The sequence below is a fragment of the Sebastes fasciatus genome, chromosome 16, assembly GCF_043250625.1.
Source record: "Sebastes fasciatus isolate fSebFas1 chromosome 16, fSebFas1.pri, whole genome shotgun sequence".
NCBI lineage: Eukaryota > Metazoa > Chordata > Actinopteri > Perciformes > Sebastidae > Sebastes > Sebastes fasciatus.
Genome location: NC_133810.1, coordinates 29,889,134 through 29,910,375, shown reverse-complemented (window position 1 = coordinate 29,910,375; position 21,242 = coordinate 29,889,134). Strand labels below are relative to the sequence as shown.

Here is a 21,242-nt window from a genome sequence, read left to right as displayed (position 1 = left end):
ATAGCTATGCCTCTAATACAGCATATGTATTACACAAAAACAAACTCCCAAAACCCCTCCTGTGTGTGTTGAATGGGAAGTTCAGGCTTTTATTTAATTAAAGCACTCTGCCGGGGGTTTAAATTAAAAATAAAGGCTTCATTGGTTTGTACTTTTGAAATGTAAACTGTGTATACCAGAGGGCTTTGCAAAGGTTCTAGTGGATCCCCAGCGAACAAAAAACATTTAACATTTTAATATTACACAATTCACACAAATATAGAATGGCAAAATGAAAAGTAATCCCAGTTCGAGAGTGCATCGTCTCTGCATAGTCTTGAGTTTTCTTAATGTCTGTCTGCGGAGAAAGAGGTAAGAGAGAATAAGAAAAATAAGATGCACTTTCTGTGTATTATGTCATGCCACACCTGTACACTAGATGTCTCTACTGAGTGTCTGTCTTCTGTTGACCACCTGACTGCCCTTGTTATCAGCTCCTATATACATATAGGAGAGCCTTTTCATCGCTATTCTGTTGCTAGGGAAACAGCTTTGGCCCAAGTTTACTTCCTGTCAGCTACTGCATTAACAAACATTGCATTAGGAAACAAAAAGAGGCCCATTTATACTGTTCATGTTGTCATGTTTGAAAAGGTCTATATGCTGGGAGCAGGCTGGTGGTTGTTACCTGTTCTGAATAACCTGCCTGCCACAGTGAGGCTTCCACCAGCCTCTGTGATTCACCTTTCATACAGACAACATACACATATTACAAATAATGAACATGTGTAATGTGGTTTTTGAGTCCCTTTTGAAGGCCGCCACCAGACACGATTCCTCAACAGGTGTAACGTTGATATAAAACCGGAGACTCTGGATTTTGGGTCTTGTTATTAGTGCAACCAATAGATCATTGGTTTACGTAGAACAGGAACCCAGTAACTTTACTGCATTTGGTGTGATTTAACTCACTTTTGCTCAAATTCTTAAACCATTTACCATTATATGTGACGTTGCTAAAACAAGTGGGACAAACTATATCTAACTAATTGCTTAGTGTGACCTTAATATAGATAATTAGTACCAATTCGAACTTGAATAAATCTCGGGTATCGCTGCCCTTTTTGCCGAAGGTGAGGTGGCTATGCAGAAAAATCACAATATCCAAATATGTGTGCTTGAACTGCCACCATAAACATCCACATGTCCTCACATAACATACACAAGATAACCTATAGACTGAGTCATAACATATGAATAAAGCTCGTCTTGGTTTACTGTTGTCTGCTGTCTATTTTTGTGTCTTTATGACGATGGTAATATGGTAATAACGGCCAGAACCAGCTGTGCATTGAGAAAGTAGAAAAGAAGAAGAAGTGGGCGTTCCCGTACGCCACAAGCTCATCAAAGCAGTGGGCGTTCCTGTCATGCTCTACAGGAACGCCCTCCACCACTGCAATCAGACCCTAAAAACACTGAGACTTTTCAGCCAATAACATCTATGTACACATTAACAGATTTGTCTACACATTTACAAATCTCTATACAAATCTGAATACCACACATTTGCAGATTCCTGTAAACGTTCACAAATCTCACTACACATTTACAGATTCTTTTACACATTTACAAATCTAATAACGCACACTGAGATGCAGTTACCCATTTCTCCACACACATTTGCAAATAGTTTTGCTACAATAATGGCCCCATATGCTATGATTTTTCACATTCTTCCAAATGTTCACCATAACAACTCTGAATGCTATTTATCAAGGCCATGCCAAATGTTATCAGCCTGCTGAATTGTACCCAGTGTTCCACTTGTGTGACTTCAATTCAAAGGCCATGCTTTAACTGAATCTCCTGGGTGCTGTCTGTGAAAACCCACGCTGCTGAATGTCCCTGAATGCATACCAGCTCCAAAGGTGCAGTTTTAAAACTGACCCCTTGGCCTCTGTGTGTGCATACAAAATACAGCAACCAATAAAGTATTGCATTATTTCCTCATTGGGGAGAAGCGGAGAAAAGCATAAAAAATCTATTCTATTTAACATCAAAAAGATTTCATTGAAATCTACCTTGGCTGCTAGAGTCCTGAAAAAGCACTCATAATACATTTACTGACCTTGAGCTTTACCAGAATATAAAATATGAATTTAACCTACAGTATACCCTGAGGTACAATACTGACTTTTATCAGCCCCAAGCTAAATATAATCAATAAAGATTCAGTTTTACTCTATTAATTCTTCCGACGAGTCCATCTGGAGAAGCTGTAATGATTTGATGCAAATTATTTGTTTCCTTATTATCTTGATTTGAATCCACCAACCATCAGTTTTATCGATCTATTTATTTACTTTCAGTGGAGGTTTCAACTTTCGGAAATGCCATATTATGTCCACAATAGAATAGAATAAATAAGTTATCTTACTGTATACTATATTTTCTCAAAGTTAAACTTTATGTTATCCAATGTTTGTGGCTGCTGCCCCTAATAAAAAACATTATTCCTATAATATTCCTCTAACAAGTTGCCATGTGATGTCATGTGATTTTCATATCCAGCCTTACCGAACTCCATCATGCATGAAATATATTTAATGATATCTTTAATAACCTATTCTTATTTAGGACCCAACGTCTGTTTGTTTTTACTGCTTGAAAATGAAGACAACATCGCTCTGTTTAAGGGGGGCAGTTTACTATTCTAACATACCCTCAGGTAAGGAGCTAGTCACAACAGCACGAAGGTATTTCAGTAGTCAGCATTAGCCTACAGGAAGGAGATTTGTGGAGAAAACCTCTGTGGGTTCAGAGAGTCCCTTCACAGTTTCTGGAAATGATTTACACGGGGATTCTTTTAAATAATAGTTCACTTTTGCTTTATTGAAAACGCTGGATTGAAGGTTGAGCAAAAAAAAAGCTGCCTTCGGGTGCCAATTGTACATTTTTCTGAGTTTTCAAAAGCCTTCAGTAGGTGCACATGGGAGAAGTTAGCCTGCGGTAGTCCAACAGGACCCATGGGTTCAAGTGATTTAGGTCGAAAAACAAGATGTGTCATAGTTTTGATAGGCTACTTGGATGTCCGCAGTTACAGAGCGATATTAGAGGGAATGGGCCGACACAAGATAGCCTCGTGAACAGAGGCACTTTTAGTTGGAAGGTGGCTACAACCAACACAATTTTACAATTTGACATAATGGCTATTTCACATTTCCCACATAGATCAACACAGGTGATAATCCGACATACATCTTACACGCCTGTTCTCCTCAACATACTGCTCAATTTCCCCATTGGTATGTGCTATCAGTTTTAGTAGGCTTGAGCTATATTTGTTCTGCTGAGCAAGCCCCACTTTACTGCACTGTCCTGCTGCCTTCATGTTTGGTAATCCTCCCAGAAAGATGCTTGAGATACCGAAAGCCTGATCTTTTATTCAAAAAGTAGACTTTCAAATGTGTGCTGTAGAAGATAATTTACATCAAACACGACTGCATGCTATATCTTTTTTAAGAAATACCAACTTCTGCCAACTACGAGCTAATGACGAGAACAGTAGCCTACTCTACAAATAGGGCAAAAGGCAACCAGACCTACTTAGCATCACATTTGTGCCATCCGCTTTCATTACCAAAGGCTTTTGGGCGTGTTGTTGTTATTCCACACTCGGGGCACTTGACATTGTGAGCGTGGGGGCACGATTAAAACACCTTTTTATAACTATTCTATCAGCCACTGACCTTAAATTGTAGAATAAATACCAGCAGCAACCGATGATGTTTCATGTCATGCATCAATCTCGAATTATATTCATTTCTAAATTACTCAGTAGGCTACCACTACACCACCACAAACATACCCTTCTGCTGCAGCAGGTGGGGCTTCGCTCCAGTAGCCTTATCTGCCAATGTATTTCCACATAAATAAGCCATTGTGTTTTGTTGCATTGGTCTGAAGCACATAAACCACGGGGGCAATCTGTATGGGGAAAGGAATCTATCCAGAACAAACAGGCTAGGAATTGATTTGCAGTGTCTTACACCATAGCCTGCATAATGTGTCATCTCAACCAATAATATTATACAGTAAGTGTCCACTTTGTTCACAGAGCGATACTGAGTTTCTGCTTGTTTAATGCAGGCTATTATGGAGGACATCAAGAGTCACGGAAATAGTAATAATAGCATTTAATGATTGTACAATAAAAATAGACATTAATAAATTTGTTTACACATTCTTTTATTCATCTTAATTAATTGAATTAAGAGTACAGGTTTTAATCCCTGCCGCTTTTACTGCAGCCATTAGCTATTCATTTCTGCTGAGTCATGTACAGTTTCTCTATTTAGCCTAATAGCTAATAAGTAAGTATGTATGGATGTATTGGTGCCTTCAAATGAAACTCGTGAGCTCGGGTTTACAACATGGGAAGTCGTGTACACGATATGCTTGTTATTCAAGTGGTTAAGTCGCGAGAACACCGCTGCTAAGCAACGGCAACATTAACGTTACTGCCGGCATCTAGAACCCACGGAGGCTAACAATTTAGCAAGCTAGCAAGTGGGTAACATAATGCAGTAAATGCAAAGGTATAATGACAGAGGAGAAAGATGAGGCCGTTGGGAATATCAACATTTTCCTCAAAGGTATTATAAAATTACGAAGAAAAACAATAAAAACTACTTATTATGCACCGAAGAAATAACTTCCATAACTAAATTAATATTTAGTCCATTCATACAGATTAATAAATACACTTTTTTTTTATAGAGTACGGTCTAAGATCTGCTCTATATATAAAGCGTCTCGAGATAACTTCTGTTATGATTAGGCGCTATACAAAAATAAATTGAATTGAATTAAATTGAATTGAACTTTTAAACAAATTTATTTATCCCTATTTGTATTGTATTAATTAAATGCTTTATCACTATTTTCCGTGACACTCGTGGTCCTCCATACCCTATAAGTTTGCTAGGCTATGTACTAATGTAGTCTACTTTACATACCTTTTTATTGGTTCATGAATGCCTCACAGCTCTATACACTTCCTCAACTAAAGAAATATCAGACTACTTTGAAACACAAATGTAGACTTTTAAACTGTAGCCTGTGGTTTTGTTTTATGGACACTCATGTGCGTTTGGGAGCGTCCACATTTCCGACAGCACCTCAAGGCGACACAGCCCTGAAGAGCCTCCTCCTCCTCTCCTCCTCTTCTTCCTCCTCCTCCTCCTCTCAGTCAGCTCTCTCTGTATTTCACCTGCGCTCTCTCTCTGTGGCTGCACACTTTGGTATGTTTCGGACTTTCCAAGCCTCTCCCAAACAACACAGTCATATCTGCTGGCTACAGGCCTGAGATACATTAGAACAGCTCGGACCGACAACAACTCCTCATTCCTTGAAGCTCTCCAGAGGTTTCCAGACGTTTTCTCAAAGGTTTCCAGAGGTTTCCACGTTGTTAATAATAAGGATGGATCCCTCTTCTTCTGCTGCTGCTGCTGTGTTCCTGTTGCTGTCTGTTGTGTGCGTCGGGACTCTTCCTCAAGGTAAAGACTCGTTTATACGCAGTGAGAATAAAGCTTTCACTAGAGTTTGGACACGCGTCTGCCTGCTGGTGCGCTTTCACATTATCATATGACAGGTTATTCTGGAGCCACGTTTCGGCTTCCTTTAGTCTACTAACTTGCCTGAATGTAAATACCTGAAGGGCTGAAGCAACTTCGCTACACCTGAACTCTTATTCCATTCCAGAATGTTACTCTTATTCCATTCCAGAATGTTACTCTTATTCCATTCCAGAATGTTACTCTTATTCCATTCCAGAATGTTACTAATGTATCGTTCTATTCTCTTAGTCTTTTTAACGCTTGTTTAAAGGCTGCAGTGACTCAATAAAATGTACGTGAGACTTTTGGAAAATCCATCATTGGTTTCGGTGGTTTTCCCCTCAATAGAAAAACAGCTATTTAGCATCTCGTTTAAAAGAAATGAATGGAAAGTATTGTGCGCGTAGTGAAACTGAAAGTCTTCCTCCTTATATTAACTCTTTAGCTATGAATAGCTATGTCAATTTATTTTTATTTAAAAATAAAAGAAATAAATATGTATTTTTATTTAAAAATAAAATAAATACATATTTATTTATATTTATTAAAAAATATATTTATATTTATTTAAAAAATAAATAAATATGTATTTATATTTGTTTAAAAATAGAATAAATACATATTTATTTATACATTTAAAAATAAAATAAATACATATTTCTTTATATTTGTTCAAAAATAAAATAAATATTTATTAAAAAAATTAAATAAATACATATTTATTTAAAAATTTAATAAATAAATAAATATATTGACATGAATTCACGGAGGGCTCTGCCAGCTTTTTAAATAAGGATGTGTGGTTGTTTAAATGTTTTGTAATCAAAGCTTCTGTTATGTGCGTGTTTATTATTGTGTGAGTGTGTTTGAATGGGCCAATCAGAGGCCAGAATAACACACTCTGTCATTCAAGTTACAACTTTCCCTCTCAAGGTCTAAATGCTGTAGACTAGTATTTGAGAAGGCACTCTTTCTTCTTGTGTGGAATAATGTAACATCTAATAGGCGTGCTGCCGTTGTGGGTGATACCGGTGTACCCACCAGACCCCCCCACCCCCACCCCCACCCCCCACCGTCGTTTTGCTTCTTTTTTTTTAATAGAAATAATACCCATTTAGTTAATTTTCCGTGTTATCAACACATAGTCGGATGATGGACGTTACAAACTGAGAGTGAAAGTGTCGGGAGTGTACGCAGTCTCGGCTCAGAGCAACAGGAGTCAGATTTCACACACAAGAATTGTCAGACGAGACGATGGCGGAGGATTTGGTGTCAAAGTGAAAAGCAAAAGCGCCTATTTGGCAATATTTCGGATCTAAACCAAGCCCCCAGGAAGAGGGCCGGTCGTTGATCCCAACTTTAGTAGTGGCCAAATGGCAGTACTGCAACTTCCGGGTTCGTCACATGATGCCATTGGGCCCAAAAAGACTTTTTCCCATAGACTTGCATTGGGAAAGAGACGTCTGTAACTCGTAGGATAATTTGTTTTGAGGTAAATAAACACCCCAGTGCGAACACTCTAATAGTCCTTATTTAAATGATTCGTTTTTAAAAGTTGTAAAACGCACTAATATCTGAATCCAGACTTATTTCCCTTCCTCCGTTCATGTGAATAAGACCCAGACCGAGGCAAGATCCGGGTACTTTTCCAGACGGAAGCCGAGCCATTTTGTCTTCATGCGCCACTGAGCAACTTTCATATGAATGAACGGGGCCCCGCCTCCAACGCTGTATCCAGTTCTCTTAATTCATCCATGATCTAAACCCAATGTTATAAGGGAACCATAACGTTAATGAGGTAACCGCGGCGATTACCTCATTAACGTTATGTTCTAGCATTGGGTTTAAATCTGAAATATTGCCAAAAAGGCGCTTTTGCTTTTCGCTTCACATCGTCGTGTCTTATCAACTCTTTCTCTCTTTTCCCATGTGTGTGAAATCTGACTCCTGCTGCTCTGAGCTGAGACTCCGTACGGAGCAGACTCTTTCACTTAAAGTTTGTAGCGTCTGACTATGTGTTGATAACACGGTGCTGAAATGCCAAAATTAACTAAATGGGTTTTATTTCTGTAAAAAAAAAGCAAAATGCCGGTGGGGGGCGGTGGGTACGTAATGTAATCGGTGTGTACCCGACCACCGTGTAACACCGACTGCTCAGGCAGGCTTCGTGGAAATCTGGGCCGGAGAGGTCAGACACACCGCCACCTGACGGTAAAGATGAAAGTCAGCGCTCTACACCAATTGAGCGTCAAATTTTCTTGTAAAATGTCCGGTGTAATCGGTAACACCAGTGTAAGCAAACTGAATGTTCATCATACTGAAGAGTACAACCAGGAAAATTTAGAAGAAATGTCCCTCGGGGCTTTTCAAAGCCCTATTTTGGGAGTCGGTGGTTTGGCCCTGTAGCCTATAATCTCTCTGATGCTGATAGAGAGTGGCTTTTCGTGGTTAGAAAACAGGAAGTGGGCTTTGAAAGAGTTCAAGCACTATCACCAGTGCTGGCACCACTGACATTGTCTTGTGTCACTGACACAGGATCAGTCTTGATGAGTATACCCACAGCTCTTATCTCTGAGTTGTGTCTGAGTCACTGCCATATCTCGGCGTTTACAGAGCTGCTCTTTGTCAGAGCGACTTGAAGGGGGGGGTGTATCTGACTGGTCGCTGAGTGTGTGTGTTGGGGGGGGGGGGGGGGGTGATTGGTGCTCAACCCAGCCAGGGACAATATCTTCATCACTTGATGCTATCTGGCCTGTCTCCGGGTCAGTGACTCCGCAGGAGGAGGGAAGGCATCATTTTCTTTTAGGGGGGGGGTGGTGGTGTGGGAGGTGGGGGGGCGGGTCGGCGGGGGTCACGTTTCATTAACGATAAAAATCCATATTTATCCTCCACATAATGACAGTAGATAGCGACTGAAGTCAGTTTCCAGCTTGATCTGTAGCATTCCTCACATCAAAGAGGGGGGATGCGTTCAAAGGCTCCTCAGTTTGAAGCTACGGGAGGCTTTTCAGGGTGACTTTAGAGCGGTAAGCTGCCAGCACAGATGTGAGCGGATACTGCAAAATGTGGGCTGTTGGAAGAAGAAAAAAAATGTAGAGGTGAATGGCTAACACTGCTTGGAAAAGTCATCATTAGTGACAGAGAAAGGCATTTTAAGAGAAAGGTTCATGCAATCACACAGTCCTGGTTGGATTAACGCCGTGTTTCTACCTCGTGATTGTTGCAACAAAAGATGAAATGATTGTCACCGTGATGACTTTCTAGAGTTGTGAAATCCTGTCTCTGTGAGTCTGTATAAGCCTTCAAACTAATCTTTTACTCATACTGGACTTCCTGGATCATATTTCATGTCTCACTATTAGGATACCTGAAGCAACAGCAATGCAGCACCCTTGCTCTTTTTTTGGTCTGAACACTCACTAATGAAATCCATAACAGAGACCTGCAGCCTTGTCCCCTTTATAAGATGGCCTTTGTTCCACTCACCAGCTGTCAGCCAGGTAGCGCAGGTCTACTGCATTTTTATTTTCCAGTGTTAAAAACTGGACGATAGTATTGTATTTTTCTGTCCTTCATCTTGGCTAAAACTGCAAGGTGCTAAAATGTTACTGTCCAGTGCAGCTGTAGAGATACTGTTGAACTAAATATGAGCATGTTTCTGCTCTCAGACAGACCATTATCAGAAACCTTCAATGACAAAGCACAAATGGAGAAGTGAAAGCGCAGTGTACGTAACCTAACCCCGGACGTCATATGCAATTCAGTAGCAGTGGGTGTGCTTGGATGGAAATGATGACACAGACTTGCCATGGGGATTTAAAAATAAAGGTTTATTTTAAAGATGATGATATGTATCCATGTTTTCATTTTGCATCGATGATAATGGGTCGTTGATCATTGAATCAATATATTGATGTATCACTCCTATTTCTTTGTAGGGTCCTTTCCATAATGTTATTAGGCCTGTCGGTGGCAAAAACAAGAACTTTTAGCGGAAGTAAACTGATGTTACCAGGTTGCCCCAACTGATTACATTACAGCCCGTTTAACGTCTGGTGGCTGCAGTCTCAATACTGCATGGACCAATTTCAAAAAGTGTCGTCCTAATTAGTCACTTAAGCCCAGGACAGACCAGCCGCGTGAGCAGCGCATGGCGGCTCCGTCACTTCTAGAGATTCGAGGTCTCTCCTATTTTTACCGCGAGCCGCGCGGTTCACAGCAACAACAGACGGTGAAAGTGATCTTTTGACAGTATATTGGCATATCAGCAACATTACTACAGTTTCGATATCTGTATCTGTAGAAAATGTTACGGACAAGAAAAAAAAGTAAAGATTTATTTTTAAATTAATACTTCCTGCTTTCATTTTTTCTGTGGACAGAATTCCTTCATTTGTTAACACGAGGCTTTTATTCTGAAATATTTGCAGGACAGTGTTGTAGAACATGCAGTGACCTGCAGAGCTCCATGAATGAATATAGTACGGGGTTTTAATTGTGGATTATTACTATTATTTACAAATTACCACACGTTTCTTAACCTTTCTCTGTCTAAAATGAAATGTATGAAAGGCAAACTCTATGTAGAAAGAAAGGGCTGACCGCAGCAGCAGAAACGCATCTGGTCTGAACACCCGACGTGTGAATCACACCGCCTCCACGTGACGCGGCCGCCCGCCACGCGACACAAAAAGATGGGAAAATAGGGTCCAGGTTGAAAAATATAGAAGTTACCCTTTAATTCTAGCAACTAATGGAGACTCGTAAAAGTTAAGTTTGAATAAAATGTAACTTTACATTGTTTCCTGTTGGCTCCATCCTGGCACTGCAGTGAAGAGAATCTAAATGATCACTGTTTTTTTTTTAAAAGCCATGCTACCTGCCAGATATTTATTAACCACCAGTTAATAACACTCTCTACAGATTGGTGTGTTGCCAGATAAGCAATTAATCCTCCCAATGACACAATGTCTCTCCATCCTATTGCAGTAGCATTATTTAAATTTCCCATTTTTTCATTCGGATCACATCACTTTTTCTCCGAGGACTCGGGACCCATTACAGTACCTGGTCCTTTGGTGTCAAGCTTTGATCCCTTTTTGAGCGTGGATTATAATTCATTCCAGTCAGGCTGTAATTATATTCTACACAAGTGCTTTGAAATGGACCTAATGCCTCAGGCTGTGGATAATATGCACTAAACCAAACTATCCTCTCTTTAAGGAAATAAAAACAGGGGTTAATAAGTTGCTTATTACTGCTGATAGTGTGGGGGGGGGAGCCAGACAAGATAATGGGTATGGTATGCAGTTACACTTTGAGTTGCTTTAGCTCGGGGGGGACGGGACAGGACGGCTTGAAATGCTATCTCCATCTGCCCCGACATGTAAAATGGCTCGTCTTTTTCTGGAGGGAAAATACCTTTGTGGGGGTGGAGGGAGAGGAGGAGGGGTTAGAGGTGGATATGTGAGAAGAGAGCGAGAGGCCAGGGGGGTACCTTCTACTACCTTCATCCAACAATCCCAGTAGCCAGTCTCTGAAAGGTCACAGTGTGTTTGAAGCTCCACCTAAATCTTTCTGTCAGATGGCTTTAGTTTGATCTGTTATCCAGAAACCCCCCCTCACCCAAACCCCTTCCACTGTTCAGACACGCCACATAAACATCCCATAACTTGCTATTGTCATGTGAGAGGGGTTAAAGGTTTACAAGGTCCTCCATCTCCCATGTGCTGCTGGTGAAATCATTTCCAAAGCGTGAATGACTTAGTGATCTATAAATGAAGGGAGGTGTTTTATCTAAATTCTGAAAAGCTGACATTTGGGAGGTTTTCACCTCCAGCAGCAGCAGTGATATCTTAAAGGTACTAAATGCGAGATTCTATTGCCATCACACATACAGGTTTCAATCTTTACTCCACTATATCTTTATAGAGCTAATAGTTGTTTGCAGTAGTCTACAGTAGGGTGGGTAACACATCAGTGATTCAGCGCTGCAGTTTCCTCACTAAGGCTGGATTAACGCTTTAGTCGGCAAAATGTGGCTCTGTTTAATTAATTCACTTGTTTTCTCCTCATCCGCATGTAAATGAAAACATGCTGTTGAATAAATAAAGGTCCCTAAGACACACGTGGTGGCTGAAACGCTGACGTCTTTAATAATCTGTCCTCGCACTGCTGCAAAGATACATCAGTGGGCAAGAGGATTTTGCACACAGCTTCATCATAAACATTAACTTTATAAACTTCTTTGAAATGTTGTTCACAAATAAAAAAAGATATGACGAACAGTTCACTAATTATTTTACCAAAAGGACGTGGAAAGTGTATCGATAAATTCCAGCATCCTCCTTCTTTTCCTTCCTATATTTGCTTTAGAAAGCAGTTCTAGTCTGTTTTTATACAGAAGTTACATTCAAGCGATACATGGAAACTTTGCATCTTCACATCCTGTATTAGCATCATAGGAAATAGTCGACTGATAACTCCCCATATCAGCAATCAGCAAAGCTCAATGAGCCATCAGGTTAGCCTGACCAGGCTGTGATACTTTATCACAACAGTTTAATGGATTTACAACAACACAGTTAATGTTGATGGAACACTGTCTTTATGTTTAGGCAGTAATAATAGTTTTAATGTTAACGTGTTTAACTGCAACACAGAGCAAAGGGAGACTAATGACTGAAGAAAACAACAGAATCAGGCCATCTTGAGGGATGCTAATTTTTCATTTTTTTTCTAACCGATAACTGACCCTCATTAACCGATTATTAACCGACAAGATTAGTGCGTTGCATGCAGCGGTGCTATTTTTAGTGCCTAACAAGTCGATGCACAAACAGGTTGAATCCATCATTTATCACCAGCTGCAGTGTTTGAGCACAACACACAGCTGAGTCCCCCGTTCACCCGTCTGGGAGAGTTACTGTAGCAGCCGTGACGCCCAGTGGATCGTCCCTGTAAAAGTCTCCACCGCATCATTTAGTTTAGCTGGCAGGTTATCAGCAGTGTGTCTGCCTGGCGTAACGTTAGCGAGTGTGGGTGTGGGGTTGTCGGTGGCATGAATGGCAAAACACTCCTCTGTGCCAACTTCCTGTATCCTGCAACTCCGGCTCAGACTCGCTTAAGGTGGGCTGTTAAGGTGGACCAGCTGTTCTCCTTTAAGTGACGAGACACTCCTCTGAGCTTTGCTCGGCTTTTTAGCTATTTTTTAAATATTTCTTTTAACCGATAGCATTAATCTGTTTAAATTCATAATGTTGGTTAAACGGTTAATTATTAACATACGCAGTGGGGATTATCCCTCTCAGTCCCTTTTAGTCAAGGTAAGAAGTGTGTCTAATGCTGGGGCCTCACATCAGGCTACAGCTTGTGTGTTGGGAAGTACAGAAAATATATATGTGGAGTTTCCACTGCAGTTTTCAACAACTTCCCCCATCAAAAACAAATGCACCTTGCTCTCCAAAATGTCCAGGAAGGAGCCGCAACAGTAGCTGAGACTAAAATGAGGTCATGGGTAAACCCACGCCCACACACACACACACGCACACACAGACAGACACAACTTCTCACATGAGGCAGCATGACTCATGTTTTATACTCCTCGCCCTGTGATAAGAGTCAGGTTGTTTCCGTCCTGTAGTGATGTCATTTTGACTGTTCCATGGCAGCGTGACTGTATCAAAACCAGAAGTGAAACTGAGAGGAGAGCTGCAGCTTTGTTGAATGTACAGGAAAATAAAAATTTAATGAAGTCCCCCTTCTGAAGAGCAAACTCTAGGGGGGGAAATGCTCATGAAATAAGGCAGAAGGGAAGTGGAAGCAGTTAAGTAACTCGTGTGTCTGACTTATTGACTCTGTTGTTGATGGGTGAAACAAGAGTCAAGCACCGGTATGTTTTCTATTCCCTGTTGAATTGATATTCTGCTCATTGATGGAAGAACATATCCCTGGGGATTTGGATGAGAATAATTTCCTCAGCCAATCTCAGGAAGACATGTAAAATATATAACCTGGGAGCCGAGGAAGAATTAGATTATCTATTAAAGAATGTGACTGGACAGTAGAGCGTGACAGGAAAGCTTGGTGGTTGGTGGGGTGTGGGGGGGTCCACAGGTTGGCCTTTCAGTTTCCAATTACTGGAGAAAAAAAAAAGAAAATACTAGAAAGTCCCAAGCTGATGTTGATGGAGTAAGTTGGTGTTGGTGGCAGAGCACATATAAAAACCTTTTACAGTAAAGCAGCGTGCCGTTGATGGTCATCTGCTGAAGACACCTCTCGCCTCCCACCCGGTCTGCATCTGTTAATGGACAGTCACAGATATGGGGCCTTCTATTTAGGAGTGTCACGATTCTCCAAATCTACGATTCAATTTTTGATTTAAACATGCCACAGTTAGACTACGGAGTCTTGATTCGTAAAGATCAACAGATCGTTGGTTTTATCCCCTGGCAACTGCCATTTACACTTTTAAATTCTTCTTTAAAAAGAGATAACTGAACTCCCTTTTTATTTAGAAAGTGTTTCAAAAGTTCGACTACAACAGTCTGCAATATAAAAAGCAGCATCTTTTCAACATCAGTATAAAAAAACCTGACATCATTACAAAAACAAAACAGAAATCCTTCTGCAGTGCGTTACAAAGTGTGCTGAAATCAGGCGGTAATTTAAAAAAATATGATCGTTTTCATTTACAGTCCCGCTTGTTTCTCTCGTCTCTCTCTCCTCTGATTGCTGTTTGTCGCCGTTTGTTGCTTTGGACACAGTCTGTGAGCTGAGAGGACACTTTGCAGTCCCGCTCGTCGCTGACTACATCAGCTGCTCTGATTCAACAATGTTGAGTTGAAAAAAACGTGCATGTAGGATGAAATTCAACAACTTCTGTTGTTGTTCTGTCGGGAGATGCAGCGACTTCATGTTAAACCAAGTACGAGTAGGAGAGCTATGATGAGAAAGGAAAAGTAACTAACTAACTAAAGTCCGCTGGTAGCTAGGATAATTCATGTAGTGTAAAATGCATGGATGTATAAAGAGAACTGGATAACCCAGCCTCCTTTCCATAGGCCTTGGGCATATACAGGAAGTGCCCTGAGTATCGTAGCGACAGGAACGGCCCACGTTTCCCATCATGCCTGCCTAATCCCGAGTGCTGGACTGAGTAGTTTCAGTTTGCTGTTTTATGTCCAAAATGCAAATGTTACTTCTGTTGGTGTTTGTAATGTAATGTGTCTGTTCAGAGCATGGCGGCTGAAATAGTGATTTTTGTGCTGGTTTATGGTTTTAACTGAGTGAAGTGGCTGTTATTTTCCTTCTAACACATGAAGGTAGGCGGAGATAATTATCAAGCCTGCTTCTGTTTTTGATGATCAAGTTTGGAATCTGATTTCTGATTTTAAAATTGAAATTGTGACACCTCTACTTCTATTAGACACAGCTAAATTACAGAGAAGTAAAACATTTTTCCTCAATATTTTTAATTGGCAGTCAAAGAAATAATCATGATCGTGGTGTTTCGAAGGCGTCTCTTTCCATTTTCATATCTGTGTAGTTGCTGGTGCTGTGTGCGTGCGTGTGTGTGATTAGGGTCCTGAATGAATGAGCATGCTGTGTGCACAAACACTATTATTTATGTAGATAAAAGGTTATTCCTTACCCAGAAACACCAGCCAGTGCGGCACAGAGAGGGCCACTGAGAAGCTTTAAATAAAAGATAGAATTTATTTGTGATGTGCGGCTCACTGAATAAATTAGCCAACTGAGAAGGAGGGAACAGAATACGAAGACACTGATCTGTTGTGAACACTGAATTTTTTTGGCTTATATTCTGTACTGAACCTTGAACTCTGCTACTGAGGACTGGAACGACCTGTGACTTAATGAGCTCCACCCTCTGGTTGAGATATTCGTAGGACTCAGCATCTCCCTTTATTCCAGACTGACCACACTCTTTCTGACTAGCTGTTGTTGAACTGAATGGTAAAAAAAAACTCCCGGGATCCTATTATAACCCACTCAAAACACACACAAAAAATCAATAGCCGTAAAAGATGCTTTGACTGGGCTTGGACTCTTATGTGGCCATTATTGCAGCCTTGGATGTCAATTAGCCGGATGCTGCTGAGAGTGGCCCCCTAAAAGGAATGAGAGAGGAGAAAAAGCTCTATTACCATTGAGTTGAAGGAGGTCTGGATGAAAAAGCATTCAGCAGCCTTGCCCTCCCTGGAGATATGATGTGCCTTTGACTACAGCTGGCTATCGAGCCTCACAGGTAAAGTTAATGGAGACATTGCACAGACTAGTGCTGCACTCAGTCTCTGAATCTATGAGGTCATGAAGAAATGCAGGTCTCAGGTATAGCATTGATCCTTAAAGCGTTCGATTACTCCACTGAATAGGCAACCTGGATACGTTAATGGGGATAAAATAGTCTGTCCTAGTTTCATAGACCTTTTAACCAGCTATTTATTCAATGGACATAAGAAAGATGAATGATTTTTTATTGTTCAAAATGAACCTTAAAGGGAGATTTGTCAAGTATTTAATACTCTTATCAACATGGGAGTGGCCAAATATGCTGCTTTATACATGTATGTATGTATATATTTATTATTGTAAATCAATTCACAACACTAAACAATGACAGATATTGATCCAGAAACCCTCACAGGTACTGCATTTAGCATAAAATAATATGCTCAAATCATAACATGGCAAACTGCAGCCCAACAGGCAACAACAGCTGTCAGTGTGTCAGTGTGCTGACTTGACTATGACTTGCCCCAAAACTGCATGTGATTATCATAAAGTGGGCATGTCTGTAAAAGTGGCCATGGCAGTTTTTCCTCGCCAAAATTTAGCGTTAAGTTTGGAGCGTTATTTAACCTCGACATGGTACCAAATTAGGTTTTCTAGTTTCATATGATGCCAGTATCTTCACTCTAGCTTTAAAACTGAGCCTGCTATAACCTCCGAAAGATTGATTGCATTACTGCGTTAAAGAAAAAAATCATTTGTGTTATTATGGCATTAACTTTGACAGCCGTTAAAAGTGAATTGTGTATTCTTTCAGATGTCTATTAATTGGCCAGCAGACTGTACCAGGTTTTCTGTAAACTAAACACACAGAGTTGCATATTTGTGAACACGAGTACGCCTGATATCTGAGATGCAAGAATGTGACCTGTTGTTTGACCTGCAATTCACGAGAGATTCAGGTCAGCTTGTTTCTGTTGAGCTGAACATGAAGTTATGTGAGCTACTGCATTAAATACTTCATAATGAACTCAGTCATTATTCTTGAAACTTCAAGTCCACCTGATGCAGATATTTAATCAGCCTGAATCTTATCAGTTTGTTTAGCCGGTCAAAACAAGTGTGGCATTTAGACAAGGGATAGCCACTCTTTTTTCAAGATAATTAGATTTGTCAGCGAGACGTCTGGTCTGTGACGTCCTCCAGCTTTTATTCCACAATGTTTAATTTCTGCACAAGCATGTTGTCAGTTTGCAGACTAGTCCTGGTCATTTTAAAGACAGCTGGATTTGACCGAGAAGCATTTCTCTGCATGCCAAAAGATCGTGTTACACAGTGTATATGTAGGTAGAGCACTAAAAAGCCTTGGGGGGTGTTGGGGGCAAAGGGCACAGCGCTGTGTTCTGGACTAATACTGTACAGGCAGGGGGATGTGTTGCAACGTCCGCCTCGCTGACAACATGGCCAGCAAGAGGAGACAGGAAAGTGGGTCATGTTGACATTGTTTGCTACTTTTAATTGGTGCGTCCCCGTGGCTTCACAAAGCCTGCATTCATCTCGTGTTCTCCCCCTAAAGGTTCCTAATGCTTGATGAAAGCACCATAGTTCATCACCCTGTTTGTGTTATTTCTAGCTAAAGTTTCCACCACCTACATAGTCTCCAGCGCTTCAGCTCTTAGATTCATCATAAGCATCAAAATAATGGTGCTGTTGCTACTGGATGTTGTAATTCAACGGCCAAGATGCTTTGGCTCAACAGACTGAATGAGCCTGCGAGGGATAAACTACTTCCATTGCAGCCTCATATTTTCTTAATTGCCACTGAAGACGTGGTGAATAATTTCAGACTTCTTTTATTGTGAAATATTTCATGTCTTGTACTTTTTGAGTTGTGCAGAGATTAAGAGATGCTGTGGGAGAAAGGTACAGCTGCACTCTGGATTTGAAAGTTTGGTTGATTAACAGCAATTTGTGTGGAGGAGAGCGTTGCCGCCAAAGTGGCAGTTATTTTTTTTTACAAGGTCTACGTGGGAGTGCGAATGCAAGAAACATTCCTCAGTTCCTTGAGCTCGAATGATAAACACACCTTGATCAGAGTAGTCAACATCGGGATGAGAGTCAGTTTCAGCTGCATAAACATGTGTCTCCTCATTTCCAGAGACGTAGTATACATGTATGTATATAAAACATTTAGATGCACAATCAGTGGGGACTTGACCACACCAAGTGTCAGACGCCATCTCTTAAGATCTGGCTCAGTTGAGGCCACTTATTGTTTGTTTCTCTTCTTCTGTTTTCAAATTGTTTCCAGCATGAACGAGGACAAACGGCGAGCTTCTAACTGTGACATCCTGTTTGAGCAGTTGTGAGCTATTGAACAAGAAAGATTTGTCATCCCAGCAGGCATAAAGTGTACTTTCTTTCTAGTTTCTATCTAAAACAAAAACATAAAAAAGTCAGATAGAACCTTAAAATGACACTATCACAAAATTAAAATCATATTCAGTAGGGAATCTGACGATACGATACGATACGTATCATGATACCATGATAATATATTATCCGGGATCGGGTCGCGGGGGCAACAGCTCCAGCAGGGGACCCCAAACTTCCCTTTCCCGGGCCACATTAACCAGCTCTGACTGGGGAATCCCGAGGCGTTCCCAGGCCAGAGTAGAGATATAATCTCTCCACCTAGTCCTGGGTCTTCCCCGTGGTCTCCTCCCAGCTGGTCGTGCCTGGAACACCTCCCAAGGGAGGCGCCCAGGAGGCATCCGTACTAGATGCCCGAACCACCTCAACTGGCTCCTTTCGACGCAAAGGAGCAAGGACTCTACTCCGAGTCCCTCACGGATGACTGAGCTTCTTACCCTATCTCTAAGGGAGACGCCAGCCACCCTCCTGAGGAAACCCATTTCGGACGCTTGCACCCGCGACACAGAACACCACAGTATGCATACAAATCTGAGTATTTAAGTTTAGTTTAGTTTACTTCTTTATGCAATCAGAACAGTGGGATTTGCATTTGCATTTATCACAGTCCCTGTAGCATCCAACATCATAGCGCTCCTTTGAGGGACACCTATCTTTGCAAATGCAATAGAGTTAATCTTGGCATGTAAACGTAGTTAGTTAAAAATCAATATGAGAATCGATACCGTATCACAAAACATAATATTGTGATATTTACCCCTATTATTCAGTAGTATCCATGAGGCATTTTGCAGTCTATAAGACAAGATTTGTGATGTTTTTCTATAATTCCCTCCTTTACTTTCCCTTAAAATCTTGCGGGTGTATTTTTGCTGTTATCCCTCCAGCATGCTGTTTCTGTTGGTAATCCTAAACCTTACGCAGCCTGAAGCCCAGGCTTTTGGTTTTAAAGCTGACAGCCACTTCTGTGCTTGTGAAGCTGTTGCTGGTACAACATGATGCTCCATATATGACATTAGTTGTGGATCTCTGTAGCGCTGTCGAGCTTCTCAGGTTTCAGTCCTGTGAAGTAGGAATGCTGCCCGGTCTCATCCTCGTGTTCACACTATCTGCGGAGTTTTACATTAATGCATCTTAAGGGGATTACCGCCGAATCTCACGCTTTGAAGTCTGCCATTACTATTCGTAGAACATTTAGATCTGTATTTAATGAGCATTCAAGACTTGAAGAGAAAGGGTTCGTCCCTCTTTCTGATCTGTGATGACACATATAAAACAAAGCAGAGCAGATGAATAAGGCGTCTGTCACAGCTGCTAAAAGCACCACATTTTGATATAAAGCACACCTGAATGTTATAATTGAGTCAACTGTTATCTGTGTCAGTTATTGTTACTGCAGCATTTTCAGCACAGACAACGGCCTCAAAGAGGATCCTAATTATATTTGAGTTGAGATTTTATTCTTCCTCCATAACTATTGTGGTGTGTTTATGTGCCAGCGGAATAGCCTTAATTTCAGGAGTCACCTGTGTCGGCTGCTAAATACTGTATTATTTTTTTTTCATGTGTCGTTCTGGCTGAATATTAAACAGAATCTGCAGCTTTGAAATTTTCCAGAAGTGTTAAATGTTGACAGCAGTTTGGCTCCGTCACCGGCCTTGTAGTTGTTTTTTGCTTTCATGTTTTTAAGCCGCGGCTGAATGTCTTTAATATTAATGTTTTAACTATCGTGCATCGTATTGGAAGTAATAAATCTGAAATCGAGTGCTACTCTCTTTTAAGGACAAACAACACCTATAGCACAAGAAGAAAAATACAGGTCTTAAAGGTCTTAAATCTCGAGCACATCCGGCGGCAGCTCCATGGTACAATTGATATTCAATAAACACAGTATGCCTTACCTTATTGTTGGGCTTTGTGAAAAATGTGGCTGAGGGGAATTGGAAATGGTTGCACTTCACACCTCCCCATCAAAAAGTAGTTTGGCGTGCTGTTATAGACGTCTCTTTGCTGGAGCTGCACTGTTTGTTTACACAGTCTATACAGTAATTGGGAGATTATTCCTTTGAATGGTGCTAAGTCCCTAAACCCTGGCATTATGCTTGTCTTAAAGTTGTGTTTACTGCCATGGGCTTGTCTCAGTGAATCTACTTTGCTATAGCTGTAGCCTTTTCTCTGACTAGTTCTCTTGCTTATTCTGCATCACTCTTCCATTTTTTTCCTGATAGGAGAAAAACAGTTTCACAAACATTGTTGTTATTCTGTTTTTCTGGGTTCGGGTTAAATTCAACCAACTAGTCGAAGCCTTACAGTGAAACTGCCAAACTCTGTCGAAAGTTGTCGCCGTCTCTTTGCATTTGTGACTCTGTGTGCTCTTTGTTGCCCTTCCTTTTCTCCTTACAAGCACCCAATTATGAACCAGTCATGCCGGCCGTGTACAACAGCCATCATGCTACAAGGGGCAAGGGCTGGTGCGTGGCGTTTCATGCATTTGAAATACGTAGTAATTAGTTTTGTTCTTTTGTTGTGCATCAGAGCCACAGTCTCAAGAGTACACACCACTTCCTTTCCCCTTGTTCATAATAATTTGATGTTTTATTAGCTGCTGCAGGGAGATCCTCCGATTATTTCAGGTAAGCTACAGAACAGCAGCCCCGGAGCCGATAGTCATTCAGCGTTTTGCTGGAGGACACTTCAGGAAAGCGGACGCTGTCTGACTCGGACACGGTGTGTCTGTCACTGTTCCTCTCTTACTGAGGAGTAATGTGACAGCACTTTTGCTCCTCACGTGAGATTACAGACGATGATGCTCATATGCCTTAACAATGTCATCTAAAAGGAACTTTTGTGTCAATACTTATTGACATTTTCCATCAATGTTCACAGGACTGAAACTGGATTTGATCTTTTTATCAGTAGATTTAATTCTTACCATCTGATCTTTCAAGTTTCTTTGTCATA

The 21,242-nt window shown here is 40.9% G+C and overlaps 1 protein-coding gene across 6 annotated transcripts in view; it reads left to right on the top strand.

Annotated features, from left to right (window-relative positions):
* The first annotated feature begins 5,210 nt into the window (after positions 1 to 5,210).
* alcama (activated leukocyte cell adhesion molecule a) overlaps positions 5,211 to 21,242 on the top strand; it is a 72,407-nt gene continuing 56,375 nt past the window's right edge. For all 6 annotated transcript variants that reach the window (XM_074610301.1, XM_074610299.1, XM_074610298.1 and 3 more), the window contains exon 1: positions 5,211 to 5,537. In XM_074610301.1, the coding sequence (XP_074466402.1) occupies positions 5,462 to 5,537 (76 nt within the window). In that variant the 5' untranslated portion in view covers positions 5,211 to 5,461. The remainder of the gene's footprint in view (positions 5,538 to 21,242) is intronic.